This window comes from Diplotaxodon limnothrissa, linkage group LG10 (genome assembly GCF_057381915.1).
Source record: "Diplotaxodon limnothrissa isolate DT_005_m linkage group LG10, D_limnothrissa_male_GT1.1, whole genome shotgun sequence".
Taxonomy (NCBI): Eukaryota; Metazoa; Chordata; class Actinopteri; order Cichliformes; family Cichlidae; genus Diplotaxodon; species Diplotaxodon limnothrissa.
The window spans coordinates 33947169-33973199 of NC_140605.1; the positions used below are offsets into that span (position 1 = coordinate 33947169).

The 26031-nt window shown below is 42.0% G+C and overlaps 1 protein-coding gene across 5 annotated transcripts in view; it reads right to left on the bottom strand.

Annotated features, from left to right (window-relative positions):
- Positions 1–1401: 1401 nt before the first annotated feature.
- Positions 1402–26031, bottom strand: part of dbn1 (drebrin 1) — a 117572-nt gene continuing 92942 nt past the window's right edge. Inside the window, exons 2-15 of one of the 5 annotated variants that reach the window (XM_085364734.1) lie at positions 24553–24608; positions 20708–20820; positions 17267–17341; positions 15114–15257; positions 14941–15018; positions 12782–12933; positions 12584–12641; positions 12031–12087; positions 11817–11931; positions 8543–8671; positions 3860–3988; positions 2966–3462; positions 2762–2861; positions 1402–2336 (exon numbers count right to left, since the gene is read on the bottom strand). In XM_085364734.1, the coding sequence (XP_085220860.1) occupies positions 2281–2336; positions 2762–2861; positions 2966–3462; positions 3860–3988; positions 8543–8671; positions 11817–11931; positions 12031–12087; positions 12584–12641; positions 12782–12933; positions 14941–15018; positions 15114–15257; positions 17267–17341; positions 20708–20820; positions 24553–24608 (1759 nt within the window). In that variant the 3' untranslated portion in view covers positions 1402–2280. Of the gene's footprint in view, positions 2337–2761; positions 2862–2956; positions 3463–3859; positions 3989–8542; positions 8672–11816; positions 11932–12030; positions 12088–12583; positions 12642–12781; positions 12934–14940; positions 15019–15113; positions 15258–17266; positions 17342–20707; positions 20821–24552; positions 24609–26031 lie in introns of all 5 variants that reach the window. The other 4 variants (XM_085364733.1, XM_085364731.1, XM_085364732.1 and 1 more) reach the window with 4 other exon arrangements.

Consider the following 26031-nt stretch of genomic DNA (forward strand, 5'->3'; position numbering starts at 1 on the left):
TGTCCATCACGCCACTCTTGTGTTAATCTATGCACGGTCTGAAGCATGTGTGTGGGAATGTATGTGAATGTTTTACTGTTATATCTTATTAGTATTTTAAGTATTCTATCTATTTTATTTATTGAATTTTATTGTTTTATTTATATTTTGATATTGCTAGGGATGATGCAATGATCGGGGACCATTCTTAATTTCGTTGTTCTCATGACAATGACAATAAAGTTTCTGATTCTGATTCTAACTGCCTGAAATCAATTTTAATATTACGGTTAAAATTAATTAAAAGTAAGGAATCAATCCAATAATGCATTTACAATCTAGTGCTTTTTACCTAGCCTTAGCTAACATTAGTCATTAAGAGCTGGCTGTGAGTCATTTTTGAACCCTAAAAAGTCTCATTTATATCTGATTTTGGGCTGACTGTGGTCAGTTACCTACTAACTTACTGGCCACCGAACTGTTAGCTGAAGAACCTTTTCTTTTCTTACTTTGCTACTAAAATGGTCAAATTCAGTATGTATTTTTTGTCTTTCTTTTTTGTTCTAATTTCAAATTACAGTTGCGCTGGGAGCCGATGATTTGATTACCGATTACCAATATTAAATAAGTCTACTTATTTGGCTAAGGTTAGCAAGCACTGCTATCGTTGATGCTGAAAAAAAAAGCATACATTATTTGATGGATTCCAAGCTATCTAGCATTTGCACTCAAATGTCGTTTAGTTAATAGTAGCATTAGCAAGCAAGCTATAACTTAGATATGCTACACAAACCATTACCACAGTTAGATAGAAATGTTAGCTAAATAAAAATTTAAGGTAGACCAGGTATTTCTTATTTCTTAGGCTACTCTGTCCTCAATGTTTATTTGAACTATCAACTGAAAATAGTGTTCTTCTAACGTCATTAGCCTGCAGCAGGGAATTATTAGCAGGCAAGCTAGAGCCCCAAACCATTATGTTATCTCTAGTTTTGGCTCAACTTCAGTCTCATTAATGTTTCGCTAGAATTTTTTTTTTGTTAAAGTAGCAGTAACAGTTAGTTAGCTACTTCCTTGCTAACTTTTTTATACTAAAATCCTATCTTAAGTCACCATCAGTGTTTATTTTTTCCATCCTCAAGTGAAACTTTGTTGTGCAATTTGATTATTGATTGAAAATACACGACTCCTTGACTCTTCAGCTAATGTTAGCTAGCACTGCTCACTGTTGATACTGTTTTTTTTACAAAAATGAATTAAAGCATCCATCCCGACTTCTCTTACACCTAAAAACGTCTCATTTTTAAGATTTTGGGAGAATATTCTAGAGAATGAAAATCATACAAATTCACACCTTAAAGCCAAACGCTCCTAAAAAACCTGGAAAAATAGCAACAGTAAATTTCTCTAGATTAGCTGCAAAAACTGCTCGTTTTTTTTGCTGTGTAAATATATAAGTGAGATAAAAATACAAAGCTTTATAGAATCAGAGGGGACGGCTGATAGTCGAGCTGTAGATCTTCAACAAGGTCACGAAAGAAGAAAAGTGCACTGAAAAAAGCAATCAGATTCACAAGCCATTTAATCTTGAATTCATTCAGTAAAATCATACAAAAGGTGTGGAAAAAGGTCAAAAAGGAGCCACAGTTTGACTTTGAGAACAGATTGCAGCTGAGAAACACCAGAATAAATAAAATATTTCACCTTGTTTCTGTAAAGTGAGCTCTAAATACAAGATTAACTGACTTGCAGAGGTGAATATTTTCAGGAAGGAAGGGAAGGAGGGTGGTGAAAACGAGGTAAGAAGAGAACAGAGTGAAGCTATACATGGCAGCTGTATTGATTGGCTGTATTAGTTTTATAGGGTGTTATTGAAGTACTACAGACTAAGCGTGTCGGCCACACGCCAGGCTTCATTGTCTCTAAAATGCAGCAGTGCGCTACGTGTAATTATCATGTACACAAACAAAAAAAATCCCCCCACTCCCAGCTAATACATCTGCATAGCAAAAAAAAAAAAGAAAAAAAGAAAAGAAAGAAAGAAAGAAAGAAAGAAAACAGCAAATAAATAAAATAAACACAGAAAAGAAAATCATTCCAAACCGTCAACAACCCTGTCTTTTTTCTGTGGCTACTGATTCTAAAAGATAATACAGAAGTAGTTTTGATGCAAGACTTGTTATTATTACTTTTTTTGTTTGTTTCTTTTTATTTTTTAGAAAAAAATTCTGTTTCTTCATGAAGCACACTTCCTACTTCCTCTTGGTCCGGTGGCGGTGGTGTGGGTGTCATATAGGCCGGTTAGTCATCTTCATCGTCAACCACGGGGTCCGTGTCCCAGCACGTGATGTCAATCTCTGAGTAAACACACACACACGGATGTTTACACACACATCAAACTTGTGTTTAGCAAAACTAGGAGGCTTATTTTAGCCTGATATGAGTTTTTGGTGCTTTAAGCAAAAACAAATGTTAGTGATTCTCCTGCCAAACCGACCAATTAGAAAAGGAGCTCAATTCACTGACCAATCGAGCCCAAAAAGGCTGTGAAGTCTCAGGATATCCATCCTGTCAAGACTCAAAGAGTCACTCAGACTTTGAGACTGGTTGGCAACCTCGTGTTTCGAGGGAAAAATGTGTTTTCCAAACTAGCTGAGTCTCAGTAGAAAACAAATCCCTTTATGGTTGTTTTCACTAAGGGTGTTAAAAATCTACCAAATCTAACATGCTGAGGCAATAAGGACGTGTCCAAAAGCAGCTTTATTTCAGCTGATCGTCTCACCTGGTGGCTTGTTATAAAAGACCGGTGCGGGTTTAGCCGAGGACTCCTCTGTTGTCCCGAATTCCTCCTCCTGTGATTGGCTGAAGTAGCCCTCGCTCGCCTGAAACACCAACAGAGAGATAGAAGATGAGCGAAACGACGACCAATCAACCGAGAATCTGATCTTTTGTTTCTGGAGAGCATCAGGAGCATCACCTGGCTCACCTGAGTGCCTTCTTTCAGCAGAGCCTCCCCATTGGTCATCAGCAGCTGTCCGTCATCCAGCTCCTGGCCCTCCCCAGATGCATGCTGCAGTGCATGCTGGTAGCTGAGGGTCATCTGATCAGAGCCCGTCACGTCCACCAAACTGGACGGGTCGTCTTCGGCGCCAGTACCCGAGCAGAAAGTCCCGTCCATCATGTCGTCAAAGCTGAGGAGCGGCTGAGGCCGGCCGCTGGCGGCAGCGGTGCTGGGTGGGAGGTTGTCATGGAGGACATCTCCCATTAGGTCCACCAGATTGGAGGACTGGGAGGACTGGGCGGGCTGGGCGACGTTGGCTGGAGGGGCGGAGCTGCCGCCCCACAGATCAACCAGGCTGTCTGTGCCAGACTCGCACGCAGAGACAGCGGAGGAGTCGCGGGCCTGCGGGGCGACGCTCTGCACGGGCTTGGTGGGCGTCGACTCCTGGACTGGGGGTTTCTGCTCCTGCTTTGGCACCAAATCTGAAGGAAACAAGAACAATTTCATTTAAAAAACTGAGTCACTTTTAATGATAATCAGTTTCTTTCTAATTACCAAAAAACAGATTCTTAGTGGATTTCTGTTTTGGAAAAAGACCCAATGGAGCACCGTGGAGGAGGCTAACAAAAATAAACTAAAACCAGTGTTCGTCAGGTTCTGGGGACTCTTAGATTTTATAAATGGTCAGAATAGTTATTTATATTTATTTATATTGAACCCGAAATATTTCCGACCTCTAATCCGTGGATATATTTCCCTTTTTTAAAGGGTGAAAATGTCAACATTTGGAGTTTGGAGGGATGAAATTTAAATTTTGTTATTTTGTGGAAATCTGGCAACGCCATGGTCTGTCGTCTGATTGGTCGACAGAAGTCTTACCCCACTCGTCTGCGTGGTCTTCCTTCTCATCCCTGCTGTAGTCATCTTTGATGGGCGTGGTGACTATTTTAGGAATGGGTGACACGGTGGCCATGTTGCGCTCTGTGCTCACTTCATCGTCATTGTCCGCTGAAGGGTCAAAAAGAAAGATTATTGAAGGAAAACTTTGGCAGCCGTCACCAAAAATCCTCCAAGACTTTTACCCACGAGCAGGTGTGTCGAACTAACACAGAATCTGATGCTTTTATCTGAAGTTCACACTTTGTATAAGGCTTAGTTCAGCTAAATGAGGGTAACAGGTGATTGTGACCAGGTGAACTCCACAGTCACATCCTGTGTTACTTCAACACGTTAAACATTGCACAAGATCGCAGCAGCCACATGAATTTTGTTGTCACATGACCAACAGACAGGCAGATTCAGTCACTGCGCCCGGTTTCAGACCCATCGTCTGTTCTGTCAACAAACTGACATCATCAGCTGAGCCAATCAGATTTGAACCTGTTGTCGGGTAAACAGTAAGCTTCTCCAAAACTTTGTTTTCAGTCAGCTCCCTCACTGTGTTATGTTTAATGTACAGGCAGCATCACGCACTCAGTTGTGAATGCCATTATTTCAGTGAGACGTCCACAGAGATAGCTCAGTGTGTCTGAAAGTTTTAACGAAAAGTGAATAGACAGTGAGTGGAAAACACTGACGGAGTGGTCTTTTTTCCTTGAGGCCGAGTGCTTCCTCTTTGCGGTGTTTAATATCTTATAATGCGGCTGTTTAATGCCAGAAGCGTGAGACAGAAGCAGTTGGGGTGCAGCAATGAGGCACTTACAAACTCAGGCAACAAAGTGACCAAATGCTGCTTCTCTGGACAGCTGAAGCAAATGAGGAGTGAGGACCTCTGTCAGAAACCAAGACACAGTCACAATGATCCAATGGGTCATGAAACAGAAGCAGGTATCTAACAAAAACTCACTGATATGTCATTACAACATACCAACACATTGTGGGTGAGTCACAGCTACATCAGGTACACACATCCAACAACAAACACCATCACAGTGTCAGTTAGAATCACGAGAATCACTTCCACAATGCCATTTCTCCAGATGTTTGATGATGTTGAGCTTCATGTTGTGTTCAAATACCAGAACGAGACTTCCCACAAGCACAACAACGAGGAACGAGAATTAGAGAGGTAATAAATGACTGAGTCCTAAATGGGTGGGTTCTCAATTCACCTGGAGGTAGAAAACCTGATGAACAACCCCTGATGACGATATTATCAGCTGTATTTTTATTCCTATGTTCAGCACTTCGGTCAGCGGTTACCTTTTTTCCAAGCTCTTATAAATAAAGTTGCCTTGGCTAGTAACTATTTGCTGTTTTACTGGTATCAGGTATTTATAACGACCAATAAACAAAAAGACACATGGAAAGAATTCAACCATACTGCACAGTTTATTCACCAGAGGGCACTCTGCAAATTCTCTGCTGGCAAAACACTTTTGAAACGCCACAAACAAGAACCATCAGAGTCGGGCAGAATATAAAAACTACACGTAACAAAAAGTTAGACAAATCTGTTCATGTTTTGTGTCTGAATGAAAAAATAAATCTGTACCTACAGTATAATATTAAACCAAATAACTGCCATCAGTGTTGTATTTAAAAATCCTGTCCTTCTTTTTGATTTTCATCTAGCAACAGCCAGCAACTACTTGCTAACCTGTCAGGTAAAACACACTTTTCCATAGCAACCAGTGGTTGTTGACCAGTTTCTTGCCCTGTGTGACTGAGATCTTAGTCAAAAGTTAGCAGGTCAGCTGGCTAGCTGATATGTAAACATGATAGGTACAGCATGGAGATGAAAACCTAAATACCAACAAACTGTGTTAGTGTTAGCAAAGTTAGGCTGCACAGTTTTTAAACCAAATGACCAATTATGCTGTGTGTAAATGACCGATGATGTGTCTTCAGCAAATAGCCAGTGTTAGCTCGCTAACTAGCTAACAGCTAGCTAGGTTGTTTTTTTAGACATTGCTGCCTAATTTTTTATCTTGTATGAAAAATTAAGTATTTTCCTGAAGTCACAGCCAATGACAAAATGCTGTAGCTAGCTCTACAGTCACTGCTAAACACTATAAATGTAATTTCCACTCAGTGCAGATACATCTAAAACACGGCTATCCTGCTGACATTTGTGTAATATACACTTCACCTCATCTCCGTGGTGTGCACAGCGTACACGATTATGGCGAGGCTAATATAAATACATTGGCACAGTTAGGATGGAGAATGAGGGTTAAATAAAATAAAAGTTCATGTGGAGGCTCTCCGATGGGCGCCATCCTGTGACAGGAAGAAGACGCCAAAAACAGAACAAACTTCAGCCAAGAGAATGCCTGAGATGATCTGTCAACACCACAAGATCATTAACACAATGCTGCGTGATTTGGATTACTCATTGGGATGTTAATGCCCACACTGAGCTGAACGACGTGCTGCACATGATGCTAATAAAAATTCTCAGAGGCAGAGAATGACGACCGAATAAAAAATCTGCCTGTTAAAAAACGAAAACGGCATTCAAGCGTAAAGACGAGAACTCCAGCTTAGACCTGCAAACTGCATCATCAGAGGTTTGATGTGTCATCGCTTTACAGGCGGGAGGTAAACAGTGTTTTACTTTCACTGAGCATAATAACGTACACATGCAACTACACACACACAGTGAAGATCATGAAGGTGGTCTGCATGATTTTATTTCTAATATCAACTAAACAGGTGAATCGACTTTATCTTTCATGTGTTCTTGTAGGCCTGGTACTCTGAGGGTCCATTATTGAAATATCTGAGTTTTATTTGTGATGTACTGATGATGACACTGGTAAAGCCAACCAGCAGCGAAGGGATTTGCTGCTTTTAAGGAGGACCTCCAATGATTTTCCTTATTTCCTGTTCCTGTGGTGGACGCTCATATTAGAGTTTCCAAAGCTGTGCTGAAATAGCCTCGCGCCCTCTGCAAAATCAAAGGTTTCTGGACTAAACTTAAGATGTTAAAAGGCTCTCTGGAAGTCTGGCTCTGCCATATAAAAACCACCGTTATGGTCTTTAACCTGAATGACATCGAAGTTCAACATTCAAGCATTCACAGGCCGACTGATGGCAATGGCGACCGAGTGACGGCTCGACGGTGTTACACACACACATACGCACTCAAACACTCACAGTCGGTCAGTCGGGATTAAAGATGGCAGCAGGAGTGTGTTTATGAGTGTGTTTGTGTGCAGTCCAGGATCAGAGGCAGAGGAGGAAGGTGGAAGGAGAGAACCTGTCAGATCCCTGAGATTCAGCTCTCGAGAGAAGTGAAATCACTTTTACAAGCGTAAAACATCAGAAGTAGAAAAATTAAATACAGAAACATTTACAGAAAAAAAAATCAGCAGCCGACTGGACGACATCTAAAGGATGAAGACTGGAGGGGACGACAGACTCGACATCTACCACACAAAGCAACAAACAGCTTTGCTTTGAAACAGGTTTCACTGTTTCCACAAGTTAGTGCAAACCTGCTGTGTGAGAGTCAGCCTGCAGGGGGGGTTAAAGTGCACGAGGCGAAGAGGAAGGTGGGAGGGCGGCCTCGTCATCCTACAGCTAACGCCGCCAGCATGCACGATACAGTGAACGCAAACCAAACTCCAGCTTCTGTCGCTTTTCATGATGCTTGGATGCTCTTGTCTCCGTTATCGCCTTAATCAGCCGATAGTAAAAGGTAAAAACGAAGGAACTGGGGAATTTTTAGACGCTCTCGTTCAGTACCAGGAAGTGGAAGGAGGAAAGAGTTCGGGGGGTATTTAAAGTGGGAGGTGATGGGGAAGTTTAATGGGTTGGTGCTGAGATGTGTGGGGCGTCACAGTGTGTGCTAAAACTAAGTGCTGAAGATGAGAGGATGAAAATGCATGTTGGCTGAAATAACTATGAATTTTTAGTGTCTTGATGCATCTCAATCATCCAGGAAAGTAAATCTCCAAAAGTTGAATCTGTTCATCTGGACGTAGCGTTCTCCCACAAAACGCTACGTCCAGATGAACAGATTCAACTTTTGGAGATATGAATTTTTAGTGTTTTTAATCTGTTTTTAAACTTGCAACCACTTTCAAGTTTGTAGTTAATCCAGGTTAGAAATGTTGCTCTATTCTCCGGCATTCCTGGGTTCATAATCTGTGACTGGGGGCTATTATTTTATTTTGTATTTATATATTAATGTATTTTATATTATATTTGTAATTTTATAGTATTTGAATAACTCTTTATTATCTTGTACATCATTCTGACAGCTTTCTTCTGTTTAAATGTGCTTTATAAATTAATGAATCCATTTTAAATGTCCTTATAAATGTTACTGTATGAGGCTCCAGTTCCTGTACAATGACAGGAAAACTGATCCTGAAGAGTTTAATTTTCAGTTTACCCTGAAAGCGATATAATCCTGCAGACAGGAAGTGGATTGTTTGCGGTTGTGAGTTTTACCAGTCAAGCTGGAGTACCGGTGTAACCACGCGCAGTTTCATCCTCTCATGTTGGCTTTGCTGCAGTGTTTCTGTGTTTGTGGAGGGGACTCATGTGTCGGGAGAGATGCTCGACCAGGCTGCTGGTTTCCTCTTTAACTTCTTCTTCTGCTGTACCTACCGGCTGCAGCGGTGGGCTGCGTCCGTGCATGTGGCGGGGTGCGGAGGGGTGACATGCCCCGGTGCGAGGGGGTCGGACTGGGGCTGCTGGGACTGTGCTGCTGCCTCAAGAACGGGCTGTCCAAACGGCCTGGCGGTCGGGACGACACAAAAGCGAAGACGGGAACACACAACAAACGAGAAAGAAAAAAAACAGCGACGCACCACAACAGAGACGTGAGGAAGACAGAAAAACAGAGGGAGGAGAGGATTGTGGGAAGAAGATGAAAGAGACGGGTGTCAAAAAAATCCACCAAATTTCACAGAGTGGAGAAATGAAAGAAAAAGGAGAGGAGGAATGAAGTAAGGAGGTGAGGAGGAGGAGGAGGCAGAAAATGGAGAGAAAGAAGAGAAAGGTTAGTGTGGTTTAAACACACCGCCTGCAGACAGCATGCTGTTAGGCAGAAAGGAAAAGCTGATGGCGACTTTCTCTGAACCAGAAAGTGTCGGAATAATTCAAACCAGAAAACAGAAAACAGTCTTTGGGATCTGTGGACGAGTCTTTGATTGTTATAAATAACACATCGTGTTGAAATCCTGCAGTCGTTTACAGCCCATGCACGCTTCAGTCACGCTCCTGTACTTTAATGTGTCGGGGCCTCGGTGCGAGGCTGCGTTGGCAGTCTTAAGTTGTAACCAATCATCGTCCCAGCCCAAACTGCAGCTCCTCTAGTGGCCACTAGATGCCATAAGTGAGCACCCGCAGACTCCCAGCTGGCTACACGAGCTAACGTCACTGTGAAAATGAGACAGACTTACAAAAAAGGTCTCAAATTAAACGTTTGCTATTCAGGTTTGTCTGTGTTTGTTCTAACCAATGCCGCGCCAAACCCTGCAGACAAACAACATAAAATGATGCAAGCACGCAAAGGGTCAAAGGTCACGCAGAAGGGCTGTGGTTTGCTGTGATTTCAGCAAAGAAACCCGATTAAAACCTTTCTAGAATAAAACAGTCCAGTTTAACAGCTGGATGGACGACGCACAGCAGCAAACTGACAGTGAAGCGTCACTTACATGAAAACTGAGCTTCTTTTTCAAAGGTTCATTTCTATCATTTATCTGAATGAAAAGAAAACCTTTGGAAACTCTGAGAAAACGGCACAAACGGGAAAGCTGGAAAGCACATTTGTATATTTGGCAGGAGAAGCTGTGCTGATTTGAGGAGCTGACGTAATTATCTGGGGATGGAAAGATGAACTTACTACTATTGTTGCTGTAATTAAAATATGTTTATCTGCAACTACATACATAAACAAATGTTAAATATTACAATATTATTACAGCTTGAACTTTGTGGATCACTTTGAAGATTGTGTGGTTAATTTATATTTTGTTCATGTATCCACCTCTGCACGCTCTACCGCTGTTGAAGAAGCAGCAGTGCTGCAGAAAACATCATTTTATAAAACATTTTAAATATGAATAAAGATTATAAACAAAACCAAATGATTGGTCCTGTAGAGGCTGTGGGGGGGCGTACCTCTGAAACATATACAATCAGACATGCTGGGGCTCCACAGCTGGCTCAAGCCGGTTAACAGAAGTAATCCACCAATCAGAGAGCGAGGTGAATCAAATCCACCAGTAAGAATGCTCCAAACCTTATGAGCTGATCTCACTGACATTAACTGCCCCTGTCACTACCTGATCCGTACCGGAACGCCATCGGTACCCCGCATGCACGAAAGGTATCTACTTCCAATAATGAAACATTTTAATATAATGTAGACAAAAACGAAAAAAAAAAGAGTTACGGATCAGGACTCCCCGATCCGTACCGCGCATGTGCAGGGGTTTTCTTCTTCTGTTCGTTTAATGGCAGTTTACTCCCCAGTGTACAACTATTTAGTGATAGTCGAGTGTGTTTATGCTTGTCTGTGTGGAGAGGATTGATTGGAATAGTGATGATGATGTGCGCTATCACTGTCAATTGTCAGTAAACACTTCATCTGGCTGATGAATCTTCACGTGACATATTACAAAGTCTGTATTATTAACTCTGTAATTAGGCGCCATTCTTCTTATTTTACGGCGCTGTTGTTCAATCGGGGAACGCTCTGTGTTGAGGAGTAAAGCATGAATTTGTTTGTATACGGAGGTATCCATAGTTTAAATGTCCCGGTGGTTGAAAAGGAGGCAGAGCTGTTGAGAAATGCTAGGAGCTAACTGGGCGCTAACAGTATCATTCAAATATATTGAACGTCGCAATGCTGGCAAAGAGAGGAAGTGACGTAAGATTTGCGCATGCGGGGTACGGATCGGGTAGCGACAGCCCACACCTGTTTCAGTGAAGCAGCACCTAACGTTGCCATGGTGATGGAATTCTGTAGCTAACTGTAACTGTGGCCGCTCTAAAACCCAGAGCCGTTGGATGGAAGAGTTGCGTCATCTCCATTCACTGTAATGGACCATCTTTGTACAGCAATGGTGGATCATGGAGCAGTAATATTGTAAGTTAGCAACATAGGCTAGCTGTGGCATAGAGGTATAGCAGCACGGAAGTTTGAGATGAATTTTTCAAAGGTAAGAAGTTAAACACCAGTCTGTATGTTATCAGCACGCAGTCCAACTGTCCACAGGAACTATTTGAAGACTGCACGACCCACGTAACCACCCCGAATTCTGAACCCCTGCTGACAGGACTCTCACTTACTCAACAGCTCTGCTAAAATCGAGAGCATAGCTGCTATCGACACAGTTTATGGACCGCGGGCGTCCCAACAAGGTGCTCCACATATGAGTGTGTTTTTGTTTTTTTGCTTCTAAAAGTGACACTGTGACAGGGAAAACTAATAAAGTAAAAAATGTGCGTTCACCAGCAGGTTAAAGAGAAACATCTGTCTAGCTTCTCCCACTCTGTCAGTTCTGCAAACATCTGATCGATTTGAACAGGCTGCATCTGTGACAAATGATGCTACAGGCCAAACAAGGAAGAGTAATTATCCAGTAACAACATGTGGTGGGAGGCAGTTGCTGGGTGATGTAATCAACAGTTCCTTAACTGTCAGAGTCCACAGATCGAGGACGATGTTCTGAAAGACTGAAACATCTGAGGCTGTTTCCCATCAAGGACGGTTTGCTTCACCAGTTTCAAAGTCAAATATTAGTAAATCATTTTTTAGAATAAAAAACATTTGCCGTTTCAAAGATACTGTATCATATTTTCCACGAGTCTCTCGAGTGCTTCTCTAGCTCAGCACGAGAACAAAGGTCAGGTGAAGTTTTGAAGTGTTTACCGCTCCGGTGGATGGAGACGGGCGAGGTGTCCACACTGATGGTCATGGCTCTCTCCTTCTGCTTGAAAAACTCTCGAGGGTTTCCTGACCGCTGAGCGATGATGGCCTTCGCCTCCTGGAAACACAAAATAAATACAGAGTGCTGATTTTCTTCCTCTTAAATGTTCTGCGGCCGTTTCTGGAGACGCCCTCTTTCATCATTCTCCAAACTGACCTCTACCTCAGATTCCTTCTTGTCCAGATTGAGGTCCTCGATGCTCGGCTCTGCTACCTGAGGAGAAGAATCCAGTGATTCATATGTAACACAAAGCAGAGAGAAACTCGTTCACCTGTGAATAAATCAGTCAGACGTCCTGAAACAGCAGACAAATGAGCTGCACGCTCCCACCAGCAGGGGGCGACACAGACTGTGTTTGTATCCACTGATACTTTCTACTATTTGCAATCTTGCACTCAAAGAAAGGTGTTTAGATTTTACTGTGCCACACAGACTCGGATTAAGATGTTCGGAGGCCAGGAGCCATCAGGCAGCTGATTGGGAGATATTCTGAAAAGTAACACACGTCTAATCACTCGCTTCAAAAACTGAACACGCTGTCACACAAATTAGCCTCATATCTGTGTGGCTGTGGACTCGGGCAGTGCGAGGCTCTGTTTGGAGGCAGAAATAATAACAGAAACCAACTGGAGATGTGTTTTTAATCAGAAAGTCCACCAAGAAGCAGAAGCTGGCTGGTAATTACTGGTTTCACTTAGCAAATACTTACTACGGGGGTCTGATCCCGCAACCTCTCTTTGGCCTCTTCCTCCTCCTGCATCTTCTTTCTGTTCACACACAAACACAGATTATAGATCATGAAAAGACGATGTAGCGTCATCCTGTCATTCGTGCACACGTGAACCTTTTGACCAAAAATGATTGTGTTCATTGTTTGTTTGATGATTGCTGTGCCGTCGCTCCTCACCTGTGCTCCTCGATCTGCTGCTCCCTCTCGCGGTACCTCTTCTCTCGGTTCTCCTGCTCTTTCCTCTCCAGCTCCATTCGCTCCTCCTCGAAGCGCTGCCGCTCCTCTGCCAACTTCTTCTTCTCCTCCTCCTTCCTCATCTCCTCTTCACGCTGGAGACCGGACACACACAAATGACCTCTTTCAGAGTTGTAATAAATCTCTCGATCAGTTAATTAATGAAGCCAGATCTGGTTCTGGGCGTTTATCTGAGTGTCTGAAACAGTGAAGGGCAAATCTGGCAAACATCCCGCGGCTCGGTGACGCTCGCTGTCATTTCGTGTTTAACTTGAATGAGACAATAGCGACACAGCCGGAGGATGCAGCGACATCTGACTTCGTTTCTCACGTCTACCCAAATATATCTGTGATTCACATTATACTAAATAACTGTCACATATAAGGACACAGTTTATTAAATACAGTGTGAGATAAAGTTTCGTTTTACAGGTATTCTCAGCACCTTTGAGAGTATTTCAGCAAAACATATATGCGCTTATCTTTTAGCTTAGTAGCCTGGCTTAGCTTGAATCAGCTTGCAAACTGACACCTTCGGTCTTGATTCACAACCAGGGGTAGAAAAACCCCAGAAGCTATGTGGAAAATAACTACAACAATTACATTTAATTAAAGAACTAAACATGTTTGATCAGAAAAGTTGGCAAAAGTAATGAATACGTAAGAAAACTATTGAAATCGCTATATACTATATATAATATAAGTGCTTATATACCTGCTAGCTTAGCAGGTTAGCTTAGCTTTAATCAGCTGGCAAGTAAAATAACTGTCAAGCAACAGAAAAAAATGGTTGAAACAAATATATAACTAAACAAATACAGTTGTTAGCTAAAAAAAAAAAATCACCAAATGTAAATGTGATTCGCATTATATTGAAATTATGGTTGTTAAATGCTACATAAAATACCATGTCTGGATAATGAATATAAAGGTTAGCCTAGCAGGTTAGCTAACTCCCCACAGGGGTACAAGTAAATGGTAAATGGCCTGTATTTATATAGCGCTTTACTAGTCCCTATGACCCCAAAGCGCTTTACACGTTCAGTCATCCACCCATTCACACACACATTCACACACTGGTGATGGCAGCTACATTGTAGCCACAGCCATCCTGGGGCGCATTGACAGAGGCGAGGCTGCCGGACACTGGCGCCACCGGGCCCTCTGACCACCACCAGTAGGCAACGGGTGAAGTGTCTTGCCCAAGGACACAACGACCGAGACTGTCGGAGCCGGGGCTCGAACCGACAACCTTCCAATTACAAGGCGAACTCCCAACTCTTGAGCCACAACAGTAAGATTAGCACAAAAAATACAGTCAAATAACTGAACATGAAGGTAAAACCTGACTAAAGAAACAAGCTAAAACAAAAACAAACCGCTGAAATACAGTCGCTAGTTAGCACACATAAAGAGCTGTGAATTAGTTTTCTTGATTTTGAATTATTCACTAACTCAATGAATTAGATATATGGAAAAACAAATACTGTGAGCCAGAAAGAATGACAAAATATTATAAATGCAGTAGCTAGCTAATATATGAGTGAAATGCTGTGAATTTTGCTGAAAGCATAGCTAACAGCTCAATTGCTAGCTAACAATATACTCGAGTTGAAAGAACGTGAAACTTTTTAAAGTCTTAGTCTTTCTGTTTGGGTTTGGGAACTGAAGAAGCATTTGTACATGGAAATAGCTAAGGATATCCGACCTAATGAGGGATTGTTGTGAGCAATGTGCTAAAGTGCCGTGTGCAGATCTCTGAAATGCCACCAGCTTTGGCAGCGCCCTGTAATAATGAGGACAGTCTGTTTGTGAAATCTGTCAATAAAACTTAGTCTAAGGCCATCAAAGACCTCAAATGGGATGCCAAAAGGTTCTTTACAAGCGTCATCATTGCTATAAATCTGTAGCATCTCAGCACCAATTCAAAGGACGCCTTTTGGCATCTATGAGCTGTCATCAGCTAAAAGAAAACACAGCATCTGACCCCCTGGGCTGGAAGCTCTCATCTTATGAGTTGTAATAAATGAGCATTATATCTCCTTTTTTTTCCCTTCCCGTCTTTGTTTTTCCACTCACTCCCCCCTCCTCGCCTTCTTTACCTTGGCTTGCTCCCAAAACTCCTGTCTATTGATTTTCTTCATCTCCACCTCTGCGTTGGTCTTCTCGTACACCGTGCCCTGCACCAGGACAGACAGGGGAACGGGTCAAAGCTCTTGTCACGAGAGAAACGCTGTTTTTATAAGAGATAAAGTGTGCAAGTCTCTCTTTCTACCACGTCTGCGTGCTCTTCATCTCGGGTCTTCAGACGGCTCAGGACCGGGCTCGCCACCGCTGCCGTCCCATTGGTCAGGCGCTGCCCGATGGCCATGGGGTCGATGTCCTCCAGACTGCTGGCATTGATGATGACCTCCACCCCCTGCAGAGAGACAGAAACACGATGATCAGTCAAGTCTTCATGAAAGCTCTGAGAGTTTGTGGAAACATTCATTACAATTCATTCATAGCAGTGAGGACGTTCTGAGGAAATGAATCTAAATCAATTTAATGTCCTCTGAAGTGATGGAAACACAGCCGTGTGTGTGTGTGTGTGTGTGTGTGTGTGTGTGTGTGTGTGTGTGTGTGTGTGTGTGACTAAAAGGGTCATTTAAAGCCCGTCGGTGTGATGAAGTCGACGCTGTGTGGGAGAGAGAACCGCCACTTAGAATAATGACACACACACACACACACACACACACACACACACACACACGGAGAAATATATAAATAAAACATCACCTCTGCTTTAATCTCAATCTTTTTATCTACACTATAAATCCAAAAATACACACTGAGCCAGCTGTGAACACACTGCTGTGTGACACACACACACACCTCGGCTCAGAGCTGGTGTTCGTCACACACACCTGTTCCTCCTCTGTGATCCTCCTACAGGTTTTAAGCGTCTTTTCCAACCGAGCGTTGGGAAAACATTTAAACGGTCCTTACGTGACACAATTTAAAAAAACAACAAAACCTCAAAAACACTGAAGCAGGTTACGAAACGAACATGACATCACTTCACACACGATTGCCGTGATCGGGGTTTGAGATCATTTCCCTCTCAGTGGATGTCAGGCCTCTTAGACTGAACAGCTCTGGTGCTTCTGACACTGTTGCATCCACAGAATCACGCACAGTGAAATAACTGAGCTTTTAATAAACTCATCTGAGCAGAAATCTAACAGACTGAAAGTAAAAGATGGACCTACAGATGTGGCCAGACGTTTCCATTCACATCGAGTTTATTTAGGATTCATTTAAATTGGCTGGTTTCCTGTTATTGGCCTGGCTTTGAATAAAGCCTACGAAGTTCCAACAGGGTTGAAGCTGTTGATTTGTGAAGTTCATTGTAGAAGCTCAATGTTGTCCTGCTTTCTCCATTCCTGAACCAGCCACGATGGGATCATTGTCCTGCTGGAACATGTTTGGTCCAAGTATAAACCGTCAAGCTGCTGGTATAAGATGAACTTGGTGCGATGTACCAATACTACTGGCATCAAAACAGCCCGACATCATGATGCTTCACAGTTCGGTAGGTTTGAAATTCTCACCCTTGTTCTTCCAAACTAGTTTTTGTCATTGCAGCCAAACAGCTCGATCTTTGTCTCATTGGACCATAAACCTTTTCTTTAGAAGGTGTTCGGCTCGTCCATGTGGGCAGCTGCAAATTTCAGTCGAGTCTGAAGGTGTCGATTCTGAAGCAGTCAGCAAGCTCTCGGTCCATGGTGATGTAAGACCCACTTCACTGTGGATGATGGTGTTCTACCAGTTTCCAGTTCATCGCCTTGGTGGTTCCTGGTTGTTCCTGAACATCCTAACACCTTCCCTCTATTCTGAGGGTGATAGTTGGGGTCTTCTTCCAGACCTCAGTACTATTGTATAGTGTTATTAGTTTTTAATTATCTTGATATTCACAGTTGTGTAGATAACGCACTCAGCAACGCTCCCAACTCGTGCCTTGGACTTTCCCATTGTTTACACTAAGTGTTGGTCAATCCAATGAATCATTTTTATACTGCCAACAGAAACTAGCAGCTGTAGCCAATCAAGATCACTATCCTCTATGCATAGTTCTGACCCTGTTTGGATTATAGGAAATCTAGAATAAATTCAAATTTGCACCAATTCTTGTTTCTTAAGAAGAGTTCAAAGAAATCATTAAAAGCTCAAAATTATTACGACATTCATGCCCATGATGAAAACGGCAGAGGAGCCGCCCCCTGGTGGACGTTGAAAAGAGTGCAGCTTTAAGGCACTTTTACACTGGTTTCCTATTTCAGATGTTCAACTTTTATAAAATACATGTCTTACACACAAGATGAATATGAACTGTCGTGTTTATGGTTTCTTTCTGGGACTATGTACGACTGCGGTGCTGGGTCTGACCTGGAAGAAGTCTGCGATGGTGGCGACATGGCTGGCACAGGCACACTTCCTGGCATCTGGCACATCATCTCCAACCTGAAAGAGAACAAGAGACGGTGTAACAACAAAAACGAGAGTAAAAAGGACGGCGTGAAGAAGAGTTGGATGAAGAAACTGGTAAAAAAGAAGCAAAAGGATGCTAAATCAACCAATCAGGATACACATGCTAATTTCTTTTGTGCTTTTTGTTACATTTAGTCAAATATCCACTAATTATTTTGTCTTCCAAGTGACCAAACTGAAGGGCAGTTTCTCCCTCCCTTTGGTCTCATTAGGGCTTTTGTTTAGCCGTGGTCATGTTCGGTTATTGCAGCAGTTGTATTATAACAGGATGTGATTCAGTAATCACAGCTAATTCATTCCCACACAATACAAACGCAGTGCACAGCAATTACCCAGGAAAACAGCCCCGTCTCAGCTGCATTCACAGCCATTCATCTCTTATCCGTCTGTGAGTGAGCGTTGGATGAAGGAAGAGAGAAGGAGCCGCTGCTTGGATGCTTTCGCAGCATTTTTGAAGAAGAGCATTTCGAAGACCTTTTATTCCCATTTTGGGACGTTTTTTGGCACCGTTGAGCCTGGTTTGGCCCGGTTAGCCACAGTCTGGTGCTCTTTTGGCTGCTAATGTTGCTCTGTTATATTGTGATGGACTCCAGTGGCTCCTCTCCCAGTCTCATTTAACCATTAAATACCTTTTTGTTTCTCTCTCAGTCTCGGTTTGCTGCATTAATGACCATATCTCTTATTTTCCTTCCATTTACCTCTGGAATTGTGTTATGGGGGGAAAAAGCAGCAATTATAGCTAATTTCTGGAGGACGGATTGTTTCAGTCTGCCTCTCGCTGCACTGTGTCATTAAGCTCCAGCTCAGGGCGCCCCTGCTGTTGTCAGGTTCAGAAAAGAAAGCATCCATCATGAGGCTCTCAGACTTTGTTTAAATGCTTTCAGCGCACGTCGCTGGAGACTCTCAGTGTGTATAACTAACCTTAACATCACAAATTATTCATCCCTTCCTGCTACACTTCCTTTTCATCATGAATTAAACGGTAACTGCTCCGTTAGCATGCCTGGTGCTACGACTCCATTTCCTTCCTCTCTGGTTTGGCCCGCACTTTAACTGGAGGTTTTCACTTATTACAGCGTGAGGAAGAAAAGTCCACATCCTGCTTTCCTATTAAAACCACAACATGAAGCGCTTTAAAGACAGTGTTTAAGATTTTCATCATCATTTTACCTGCAGGTCTCCTTTTTAGTTAAAAAACAATAAAAACAGTCAATTTTTATAATTCCAAACATACATCTTGTTCCTATTCTTGCTGACTCCGAAATGCCAAATACGTGCTTAAAGTTAAAGCTTCTAGAATATGTTTAGCGCCACCTTGTGTCAGGACAGAACGTGATGTCACTGGGTCGGTTACTTGTAGAAGGTAACCAAAAAAAGAAAGTGACCCATGTCTAAGAAAAAAAATATCTATAATATATAAGGCTGTGCGATATGACCAAAATCTCATATCCCGATAAAAGACATCTATCGTCCGATAACGATATAAATCACAAAAATGTAACATTTTCTGTAAATTCTGTGAATCTCGGGCAGCTCGACTTGCGTGAAGTGTTTCCAGCTGTCATGTAGCGGGAGTCGAGTGTTTTAACGATGCATGAAACGATACATTTTTAGACATAGGTTGAAACGGCCGCCGTTTTCTTTGTGAGTATTTATTACACGGCGTGCTGCGGGGAAAAGCCTGTTCTAACGTTTGAGTCTAAGGTTCATTTTTAGCACCTGGCGGCTCTTTTTTTACTTCTCATCCGTAAATAATCTGCTCTTTCACGTGATTCAGTTTATTTTGAAAAGTCTCAACAGGATCTTGAGCTTTATTGTGAAAGGTTTATGTGGAACATAAACAAGCGGACACGCGATGCTGTTACCGTCGTTGTTGCTAACGACAAAGCATAAAAACAGGCGCTTGTCCGTCTGTAGTGTGGTTATATTAAATATAAGAGAAAGAGAGAACTTTAAGAAATTAATAAAGCCACTACAGTGACCATCAGAACCATGAAAAAATATTGCCGTAAAGAGTTTATTTTGCAACACCACGAAACAAACGATAGCGTAAAATGAAACGACGGACGTTTTTATATCGTCATCTGATATATATCGTTATATCGAACAGCCCTAATAATATAGCAAAATAAACACCTTCTGATTCATGGATACACCTAAGTTTGTTTTAGGTTTAGCTAATTTAGAAAGAATCAGCTTCACTGCTAATGAGAAAAATTGCTAGGTACGTAATTTAGCAACATGTTTAATAGCTAGCAGACAGCAGATAAAAGTTCACATAGCACAATGGATAACAACAGCTATTATGATATATCTCTTTTTAGAACGTTACTTTTTCAGCTAAAATTAAGGAGTAACTAACAGCACATTCATGCTCATAGAGATGCTACAGCTAGCTGACCAACGTTAGCCAAAGTCCTAGCTTGTGACCTGGCCTACCTTGTGTGCTTGCAAACTTTTTGCAGAAGCCAGACAGTTTTTTGTCGTTACAGAATAAATAAAAACATATTAAGTAAGCTAACATTTACCCTACAGAAAGATATTTTTATATAAAGACCGTTTGCTTTGAAGAAATTAAAACAGTTAAGCTTAACATAACTTCTAATGTGACAATCTGCTAGCTATTTGACGTATCAAAGTTCTACCTAAAGTGCGTAACGTAAGCTAAATCTTCTAATTAGCATAATTATAATGTTTTATCATTTCTTCATATGATCTGTGTTTAAAACTATTAATTTTTGAAGTAACGAAAGCTCAGATTCAGATAAAGTAGAAGTAGAGAGAGGCTTAAAAGACTAAAGTACATCTGACACAGAATATAAAAAGCACACTTTGTTTCATACACAGACTGATTATCTAAATCATGAATATAACATTTTCTGCCAAAGTAAGAGCATTTCTGGATATTTCATTAAGTGATTTTTGTAACTCTGTCTTTTACACATTTTAATGGACTAAGCTCAAATGGAAAAACATGATGCCTCAGTGAACTCCTGTCCAACCAGTGATTGATTCAGAATGTGAAGACAGTTGGTGGGCTGGTTGGCCACTGCTAAACAAATCTGGTACATTAATCGAGTTTCAGAGCTTCTCACACTTTCACTACAATCGCAGCATTTGGTGACATCAGCGTGTCTACGACCGCTGCCGATGCCACTCTTCTTCCAGCTGCTGAGGCTGCAGCGACGACGAGTTTTAGATCGCTCTTATCGGCGCGTCCTTGTCAAATAAACGACTAAATTGAAAATGTGCAGCGACCCTCGATGACTCTGATATTCTCATTTATAGCATTGAAGGACATTTCAGAGCGTGCCCCCTCCCCTCGTCCCAGCGACTCACCCAGTTGATGAGGATGTATCGTGGCAGAGCGGCGGTGGGCTCCTTCAGGCCGCAGAAGCCGTACATCACCCTGCCGCTGTCAAAGGTCAGCGTGATCTCTGCCAGGCCGCCTCCTGCAGCACAGAACAAGAGTTCATTATGACTGCAGCACAGTCGCAGCCATGCCTGCTTTTTCAGCTTCTGCTGACTCGCTCTCCACGGGACACCAGCGTCACCGCTCAGACACCTGAGAATAAAACTTTTTAATCTACACTTCCAGTGCAAGTACAAGTTAGTCACAGATTATTAAGGTGATTACTCACATTAAGAATAATATTTTCTGTATTAAAAGTGTGCAGAAATTTTTAACTGAGGCCTTTTTGATCTAAAAGTGTTTATATTTGTTCTCTTTCCAGAAACGAATCCACAGATTATCCACTAATCTATGGATTCGTTTCTGAAATAATAACTTAGAGATTATAAGAAACGGTCAACTTTCCAGCATAAAATGTCAGATAAGTCAGACTCTGAGAAAACCTCCCAGTATAAACTGGAAATACTGAACTAGAGATTTCTGTCACAGTAAACCAGAAAATTCACTTTTAAACAGCCTCAAAAGTTTCAAAAGGTTCTTATTGAGTAGAAAATAGTACTTAAGTAACATATCACCATAAAACTTAGCCATTAGACAGACAGCTACTTTTTGTATTGCAAATTTTGTTTAATTTGACCTTTAAATATGTAAATGAGATATTAGACGTGCAGTATTTGCATAAATATCCCACAGACAAAGTGCAGTGAAATAACAGCTAATTCTGACTTTTGGACCTTTTCTCTCGATTTAAAAAAAAAAAAAAAACATGTTATGAAAGCAAAACAGATTAAATTCTCTAAAGTGACGAGTGCATAAAAAACTAGAGTCGTTCCTTGAAATTAAATCTCCAACATAATGAAGTTTTCAGTGAAGTGAATCACTCTCTCTGTACTTCTAGATTAGCATAACAATGTGAACGCTCAATGGAAATAAGCAGATCCTGTCTGGGAACATTCAGGTGATGACTCATCATCACACAGGACCATTCAGATTATTGTCAACTTCACATCAGCAAACACAAAACATCTGGAGTTCACAATGCTACATAAACGTCTTTAAACTTCCGTGTTAAAACAGATCACACGTACTGCATAATTCATTTAGGAACAAGATCTTTCTTGGGGGGTCACCACAGCTCATCATCTGCCTCCTTCTCACCCTATCCCAGCATCCTCCTCTGTCACACCTGCATGTCCACTACATAGTCCCCACATTAAGTGTCCCGCCTCCACCCTCCCGCTGCCTGCTAACATGCCATCCCCCTCTCTGCTTCCTCTCTCTTTGGCCAGCAGCAGTGACAGTTTCTACCAGCTGTGTTGGCTAATCTGGACCCCAATGATTCGTGATGGAAATCTCATTCTTGATGATCCACATGTTTGATTAAGAACAAGATGAAACTGCAAAGAATGGAGATTTCATCATCTTTGGCAGCATAATTCAAAGCTTCGGAGAAATCTCAGCACAGACTAACGGACACTTTGTCAGTGAGCACAGCTCATCACTACATCCAGCAGTTTTGGTTAAATCTCTACTGTGCAGAGAAAACAACAGACTGAAGCCACCACCATCTCTCAGGAGATGAACCAGCCCGCGTGGAAATCCATCCTGTGGTCTGACCAATCAGAACCAGTACAGAATTAAAAACCAGCATCCACAATGATGTAAGAACAAACAGCATAGGTTACTATCACAGCAGTGACGGCGCCATTAATGCTGAATGATATAATGTTTTGAGATTTTAGAGTATAATGGTGCAAACATCCTTTTAATTGAAGGTCCTGCTTGTTTCACAGAGAAAATCTCCACATACTCCAACACTTCCACTCCAGAACATTCATCTACGGAAAACAGGTGGAAAACTATGAGACTTCGCTCTCATCCAGACAGCACCCTGTCCTGTGGTCTGAACCAATCCGTGAGATAGATTAGCCTGCTGGGGCAGCCAATCAGAAGAGAGTTGGCGTGAATAAAGCTAAACCTGCTTGTTTCGGTTTAGGATAAATAAGAATGACTTTGAACTGTGAGTCATGCAAAGCTATGCTGAACAAATGCAAGAACTAAAACATGGAGCTTAAAAAATGGTTAATCTGGGTTAATTTTACTGGTTTTATTCCACAGCTTATAGGTTTGTTTAGGTTTGAAGGTTTCCTGGGTAGAAGTGTCTTCAAGCATCATCATCATCATCGTCCCTGCAGCATTTGTGATGCAAACACTTCACTTTAGCACTTCTTTTTATACACTGATGATTACATTAGGCTTGTAGAGGGTTATTCAGACGAGACGTTCACAGATAAAACTTTATTTTTATGTATGTTTGAGCTCTTCCTGTTTGAGCTCAGCGACAGAGTGAAACAGAGCAGCAGGAGGTTACCGGGTCTCACGTAGATTATGACTGAAATTCAGATTCATCCTTTAAACCACTGTCAGTTTCTTTAAGTATTTATTAATTTAAATTATTTTTCCTTCTTTACATGTATTTACTTTGTATCAAATTCCCAGTCAGGCAAACTAAGGACAGCCTGTAGTGTTATTTGGTCTTATCTAGGTCCTCAGCTGTGCTTTAAGCAGACGTTTAGCTACATTCAAAAGATCAGTTTTTATTACCTAACTGTAGCCTACTCTCTGCTTGTGGGGTGAGTGTGTAGACCAAAACCAGTGTAAACAAATCCAATCAGCAATGGGCTCAAACTAGCCCCCAGCCCCAGCCCCGCATATGTGAACGTTTTCCTCTTTGCTTTGTGCACAAGGACACACATCAGTGGGTTTTTCAGTTTATTTAACTGAGAATAAAGAAGCATTTTCGTGCCCAAGAATATGAAAAAATTAAAATAAGATAAAATGGTGAGTATTTCACAAACTGCTGAGTCTGTGTTGCCAGAGTAAACGTGCACACAGGTCAAAGCTTCAGCTTCACTACTGGAACTTTAACATTATGCACTCCATACTGTACAGTAATGCCACTGTTTTGCACATGTCTCACTCTGTATATTTTATTTTATTTATTTTATATATTCTATTTATTGTTTACTCTATTTAATTTGTAAAATATGTGTACACACACACACACACACACACACACACACACACACACACACACACACACACACACACACGTAGAAAAATATTTAGTATGCACATCCAGAAATGCATATACTATTATATATTGTACATATATTTATTAGTTTCAGATGTAGCCATTCTTGTATTTTACTTGTTTACATTATTGTATTTTTGCACAACTCTGTTGCTTGTGAAGCTCGCACACAAGAATTTCACTCACATGTGCTGTACCAATGTACCTGCACATGTGATGTGACAATAAAAGTGATTTGATTTGATTTGAAGCTGTCTCTGAACGGATGCGTGTGAATCGAGCCAGATTTGGACTTTCACTCTGCTTCTGATGTTTAACATTAACCACCGTGCGCACATTTGCTAAATCCTGGCTAACAAACGACACACAACACACACAGTGACAGCGAGCATCGAATCAGGAGGGGTGCCATTACTCTGTAATGATCCTGCAGCGCATCATTAGCAGAAATGATAATGAATCTCTCTGATGGCTCAGTAACAATCAGGAGACAAAGAGCATGATTGCTTTTACCCCCAAAGCTGCAGCAGACGCTGCTCATCGTGATTTACAGCCGCCGGTCTGCAGAAGCAAATTGGAGCCAATCTGAACGCTCGCCATTAAAACCTTTTTCATTAAAAACACAGAAATGATGTCAGCGACGGGACAGGAGAGGGAGTCACATCAGCAGAAACTTACCTCCGGACGCCGCCAGCGTCAGGTCGTTGCTTTCATCCTCGTATGTGTACAAGGCCCTGTTAGAAACACAGACAGAGTGCTAATTAGACACAAGTAACGAGGTACAAATACTTTGTTACTCCACTTAAGACAATGTTCAGGTATTTTACTCGAGTATTTATTTTTGCTTTTCCTGCTGTGCACGCTCGGTGAAGTTTCTCCAGGAGAACAGAGAAGAAAAACCCACAGTTTGAGTCCCGCCTTTCTGTTCTCTGTGCAACGTTAAAGCTCGAGTTTTTCATTTGTTCTTTGCTTAAGTCTGAGCCCCAGAAACTTCTCGACGCAACGACTCAAACTCTTTGTTTGGGTTTGTAAAAACAATGAGACCTCGGCGTCCGGTCTCTTCACAGCTCTGTTTACTGGCCGCTGTGCTCACGTGCACGCAGACACTCGTGCTGCTTTTCAGCCTGTTGTTATGGAGCAACACTTTCTTTCCAAAACAACTCACAGCACAAACCTCCAGCCACTGCATGAACCAGAGAGTGCTCTTAGAAACTCCCATCAGCCTTCTCTGTGGCGAGTCCTGTCAGACAGGCCCCATCCCCCGAAACAGTTTTGCAGCAGATAACAGACGAGCTGCTGCACGACGAGGGAGGTTCACAGGCCGGCGACTCCAGCCGTCAGCACAGCTTCAAAGACTGTCCTGATTATTTGGTTTGACTGAAGGAGGAGCCGCCCTTTGAAGAACTGAGATAATGCATCTTCTGACTGTCTGCTTCTAAAACTGTGCTTTCCTCAAATACACACCGACACACACAGGAGCTGCAGAGACACGAACGTGCACTGAGCACTCCCCGAATTATGAAAAACAAATTAAACTGGTGCCTCCTCACAGCCACCTCTGACCTCTCTGCTGAGGCTGAATGAAGGTGACAGAGATTACAGCTTAGCCTGCATCTCCAGATTGAAAGTCCTGCTGTAACCCTGCAGCGAAGCAAATAAAATAAAACCCAGTAATCTGCACGAAAGGTCAGAAAGAACCAACTGCATAAAACACAGCCACACTGCTGTTTCCACGACGCTGCGATTTGTTTCAATTTATCTTTGAGCAGAGCGCCACAGCAGTGCTAGTGGCCAATCACGGTACTGCATCTACAAACATCCATGTGCTACACGCCCCTGTTAAAAATACGATAACAACAGAGAAAATAACTGCAGTGAAACATGTTTGACAAATAAAAAGGAAGCAGGCGTGTAGACATCAAGGACCTGTTTCAGTGGGCGGAGCTTATACTCTAATGAGGCAAGTCCAAAGAATCACAGTGAGCCAAACACTCAGGCTCCTCCAAACGCTGAGTTTTTTCTTACTCTACTCACTGCCTGATGTCACAGAGGGGTTAATGTCCCAAATGTGGCCGTTTTGTGCACAGAAGCCCCGCCTACCTGCTGTTCAGACTGTTTATGAGGGGCAACCAATCAGAAGAAAGTCACTTTAAAGAT